This window comes from Condylostylus longicornis, unplaced genomic scaffold (genome assembly GCF_029603195.1).
Source record: "Condylostylus longicornis isolate FDR11 unplaced genomic scaffold, ASM2960319v2 ptg000625l, whole genome shotgun sequence".
In the NCBI taxonomy this organism is placed as follows: Eukaryota; Metazoa; Arthropoda; class Insecta; order Diptera; family Dolichopodidae; genus Condylostylus; species Condylostylus longicornis.
In genome coordinates, this window is record NW_026578578.1 from 10460 (window position 1) to 15380 (window position 4921).

The 4921-nt window shown below is 42.8% G+C and overlaps 1 protein-coding gene across 1 annotated transcript; it reads right to left on the reverse strand.

Moving 5' to 3' along the window:
• Positions 1-2476: 2476 nt before the first annotated feature.
• On the reverse strand, positions 2477-4610 carry LOC129617733 (uncharacterized protein C2orf16-like). The gene is made up of 7 exons (XM_055532830.1): positions 4306-4610; positions 4025-4259; positions 3885-3980; positions 3727-3816; positions 3546-3678; positions 3233-3496; positions 2477-3150 (listed from the first exon to the last, which is right to left on the reverse strand). The coding sequence occupies exons 1-7, from the start codon at positions 4608-4610 to the stop codon at positions 2477-2479; spliced, it is 1797 nt and encodes a 598-aa protein (XP_055388805.1).
• Positions 4611-4921: the final 311 nt, after the last annotated feature.

A 4921-nucleotide genomic window follows, 5' to 3' on the forward strand; every position in this document is an offset into this window, starting at 1 on the left:
GCCCCAATGGCCTTGTTTCCGCGTAACTCGCTCGGTACTTGGTTTCATCAATCCATGCTTTCAAATTGCTTCTAACAACTTGACATTCCACTCGTGTTATGCTTGACACATCAAGTGGTTCTTCGCCAAATCCAAAACCGCTTTGCCGATATTTTGGATCTCGATAAATGACTCGACCTGTTCTTACGGTCGGTCTCAATGAAAAGTTTTTGAAGGATGTTCTGTTTTCTGTTTCGCTCGAATGTTTCTTGTCTGATTGAACCACTTCAGAACAATCATCATCATTCACTTTCAAGATAGCAGTACCGTTGTTTGATGGATGTTTATACAGTTTCGAAGGGGGAGCAACACTTCTAGGGATGTTGTATGGAAATCCATTTCCTGATGATCCGTCAAATGACTGCACGGATATTTTTTGCGAAGCCATTTTCTGTTCAGTCAAGGTCCTTCACGATGTCTTTTGTCAATTCAACATCTCAACTCTTTCGTCACAAAATCGCATCTTTCGTTCCATCCTTCTCGTTCGCAATACGCGAATTCTCATCTCTTAAGCCTTACGGTCCCTTCTCCCCAGTAGCGCCTTCAGTTCCCCTCATCGATGTTACTGCTAAACAACTTCACGTGGGATTTGATTTTCATCTTCATTTTTCCACTTCGTATCATTTTTTCAGAAAATCAAATCATTCCCAGAGTATGAATCGCTAATTTATAATCCAAATTTTCTGATAGTTGCGATGTTCACTGCAAAATGTTCAACGTGGAGCAAACCTCTTTTGAATGAATTTGAGGCGATGACCCAACGCCAAAATGCTTTAGAAAGGGCTTCGACTCCAGCGACGGGCAAAGATGTCCCAAGAGTGTTCCTTCACATCGATGTGGATGATTGTCCCCGTGCGGCTTACCATGCAGGTGTCGACGTAAGCCCATCACTTGCAAACCTTGAATCAGCATCGAATTTGTCAGGATGTTCCAACTTTTGTTCTAATGAAGGGAGATGATGCATATCGACGGAAAGTCGCTCCATTAAATAGATCGATTTATGAAGGAATGATCGAAAAATTAAGAGACGTAGGATTTCTTGATGACTGAATCTTGTATCAATTCACTTTTTTCAGGAAATTGGATCCTTTGATAGACTTCCCATTTCGAAGATAGAAAACTTCCAATCGCCAACAGCTTGGTACGACCACAACATCCGAATTGACAACCTCAACGCACAAAGACTTGGACTGCCAACACGCTAGTCAATCTTGTGATTCATCCACGTTTTTTATCAAATATCATCTGTAGCAATTGCTCTGAACCAGAAACCTGATGTTCCAGAATCTCAAGCGTTGGTTTCTAAAACGATTTTCGGATCTCAAGGAAGTCCAACATCAAATTCCTTCACGATGGCCTTCACTCATCCACTCTTCTCCTCCGCTACTCAGGGAGTTCCATGCCCGCGTCCCAAACCGTAGCAAGTTGTCCTTTAATGATTCCAAAATCAACATTAATCCCTTCGCAAGAGTCCAATGGTAACTTATTAATCCATCCTGAAAGAATACCTGTTGGTTGCATGTTGAGATACATGTGGTCATGTTGGGACATCATGTGATTCACGGTTTGGGTCTTGTAGGCAAGCGGAACCGTTTTTGAGAAAAAACATGCCAAGGGAACATTTTCTTGCCAAGCCACACATTTCGCTCAAGGCGATTACAGTAACGAACACAGACAAAGGGACGTGGCATGTCATCGACGGGCGGGGCCACGTAAGCATCATGGGGGAGACGGACATACCTGGTTTCCCTTTCCAGTCTATTGGGACGCTTGCGGTAAAAATCTCTCTTCTTTTAAGAGGAAAAAACCGCGTGGATTTCAAACCAGAAGTTCCACCACGTGTGAACGTTATTGTTGTGAACGCAGTCCATCTTCAATTCAAGGGTCACACGTGGGACACGAAAGTTTATCATTTCCAGCGCCGCAGTAAGTCAAGGCGTTATTGTCTGAATGTAAAGTCGTTCGTTCAAATCGAGTCTTTCAAGCACATTCTGATGTCTGCAGCACATTTTCGCGGTCCCACAACCGTCACGGCAAAAACTGTTTTTGTTCGAAACCCAGCGATGCCGGTCTGTTGGTTTATCATCTCTCGTGTTTGCATGACAATTATGTTTGTTCAGCTCAATTACGCAGTTCGTGGAATGTTGCCAAAGAATCTGCTACGAAACATCCACTACAAGTGAGTGACTTTCTATTGTTTGAATCACAATTTGTTCGGCAGGAGACTTTATATTTACGGTTCAGCAATTCATCCTCATTGGGGCATTCCACAAGTTGTTGTTCCAAGATTCACACCCGAAGAGCCAGAGTGCGGTGATGTCTTCTCCTTTGAAGCATGTCCTGATCCACGATTGAAGAGATGCGTCTCTCAAGCCCCCGTTGCCCCAGTGTCGTCTTAACATTCGACTGCTACTCCATCCTTCAGCGGAGGTACAAGTTATGAATAGTGAAATAATTTTGAAATCTTTTTGTAGGGATTACTCGATCTTCGCTTGGCCTCATCACTTAGAGAATTTAAGACTCTTCTTCTGATTTGATTATCCGACTCTTCATGATTGGGAGATACGAAGTGATTTGCAGTCCGATCAGTCGGTGAATAGTGCGGTCTCGCAGTCGGTGAATAGTGCGGTCTTGCAGTCGGTGAATAGTGCGGTCTTGCAGTCGGTGAATAGTGTGGTCTTGCAGTCGGAAACTTCTCTGGTCCTTTGTGCATGGACCGATCAAGCGTTTGTGGAACGCGTCGACCTTCTTGTGCCGATGGATTCCTGACTGATTGTTGATCCAATCGGATTTTGGTAGAACAAATTTGTTGTGGTTCTTCGTAGTGAAATTCCTTCAAAAATGAAACGCTTTGTAGATCATTTGCATGCAATTCAAATGTCACAAGTTCATTAGAGATCTCCTCTTGTCTCCTTCTACAGACAGGAAGTCGCTTTTTTTCGGCGTTCCTTGAAGGAATTCCATCTTCATGATGGGATCGATTGGATTGAACGCCAGATGTCGGAAGGAACGTATTCCATTCTGAAGCGTTGCGTTCTTGCGCGCGTCGACTGGTGAAGATAGAACGACTTGATTCACGTGACTGTTCGAATTCTCCGACAGTCGCCAATCCTGTTGATGGAAGTAGCGGAGATTTAAGAGAGGGACACTCTCTTCATGTCAAGTCTGGGAACTGGCATTCGTGGAGTTGAACCATTGATTGGTCTCGATGTCCAATTGTCATTTCGATTCGATGTGAATGTTGAGACTGTAGAAGCTTGAGATGAAGTCAAATCTAGAGGGTGTTTGGTATCCGACTGAAATGGGGTGGAGTGTCGTGAAGGCGAAGGGTTGGATGGAGGTGAACGAGGAATGACCATGTTTGGTGACGGTTGCACCGGACGGGACCCTCTAGACTGTGGGGATGATGATGTGCTTGAGCCTTGGGATGGTATCTGTTGAGACCCTCGATACGTGCCTGACATGAATGATAATAATGAATTGAAAGGGATCATTCATTTTCGTACAATCCGTCATTTTCGAAGGACGAGCCGTCAGCGGAACTTTGAGTTTGTCCGTATCAGACGGACGCGACGGACGAGCAGTTTGATTTCCTAGGTTTCGTTTTGCCATTCGGAACATTTGTTCGCGTGCTCTTTGCTACAAAGATAAGATGTTTTCTATAAGTTGTCGTGTAATCAAAATCACCTCTTTTTCGTGATTCTCCATGTGAGCAGCGTACAATTCAACCCAAAATTTGTACAAACGTTTAACAAGTTCAATTCCATCCTTAGGAGTCTACGAAGATGTGATGAGTATTTTTATCGTTTTGATTAGAAATCAGAATCATCGCACGAAGATCTTACCTTGCCTTTGTATGCAAACAGCTTCAAGAGAGTTTGAAGTTTGTGTTCTATAGATTTTGTCGCTGCTTGAACTGATAGAAGCTCTGAACGGGAAAACTAAAAAGCAGAAATCAAAAAGTTCGAGACAGCTTCTGTCTTACTTGAACGAATTGTGAAAAGACATTCAAAAACGGTTGTTCATCGCAATCCACGTTTCCGCTATTCCCAATTCTTTCGATTTCTTTCTCAACTTTTGTGATTTTGGCGGACAGTTGGTTTGAGAGAACGACAATATCGTCATAAGACACGTCCATCGCAATCTGCGCTCCACCAATAGAATCGCGAAGGTCTATCCAGAAATGAGCATTTTGGCGTTCAACTGTTTCTGCAATAAATCTGGAAATTAAGAGAAATTTGACTGTCAAGACGCGTTGATACAAACAAGCTCCAATCCAGAATTTCGGACCTTAGCAAATTTGTAGTCCCATCAACGCTCTTCACTGTCCGTAATTGGGTCAAAGAGTCTAGTGAAAATCCACGCGCTGAGCCTTTGTTTGATCCGTAATTTAAATAATTCCCAATTTTCAGCGTTAAGGCAAGAAGTGATCGGAGTGCTCCATCATTTAAACTCGTTGATATCGATGAGAGCGAACGTTCAAGCTTCGAAACTTTACGTTGAAGAGAATTTGCTTCTTCAGTGAAAGTGAGATGTCTAAAATAAAAATCAACAGAGACATCATCATCCATAATGGACAGACGAGTTATCAATCAACTTCTCTAATTTGCCTACAGCTGTGCGTTCCAATGGTTTTATCTAGAAATCTCACATCAAACAACACTCAGCTTTGGATTTAAAAGATTTAATTTTCAATAATTCAACCAGAAATGCTTCCGCCTATGAAGAAGGATTATTCGAAATGTGAACAACTCAATCCTCTAATAGAAACTTGCTTTTGCAAATGTTGGTGGTGGGTCGCTTTGAAGATGCTCCTTCAGTAACTTCTCCTCCTCACTTGTTGGATACAAACAAATTAGCATTTGAAGGCTTTCAGCGTCCA

What these genes read in the sequence shown, in the direction of transcription:
- LOC129617733 (XM_055532830.1), bottom strand. Translation starts at nt 4,610, where the DNA reads ATGGATGATGATGTCTCTGTTGATTTTTATTTTAGACATCTCACTTTC. An exon ending in TGTTTGCATACAAAGGCAAG is followed by an intron (nt 3,817 to 3,884) that starts GTAAGATCTTCG and finishes ACATCTTCGTAG; the next exon opens with ACTCCTAAGGATGGAATTGA. An exon ending in TCCTTCGAAAATGACGGATT is followed by an intron (nt 3,497 to 3,545) that starts GTACGAAAATGA and finishes CATTCATGTCAG; the next exon opens with GCACGTATCGAGGGTCTCAA.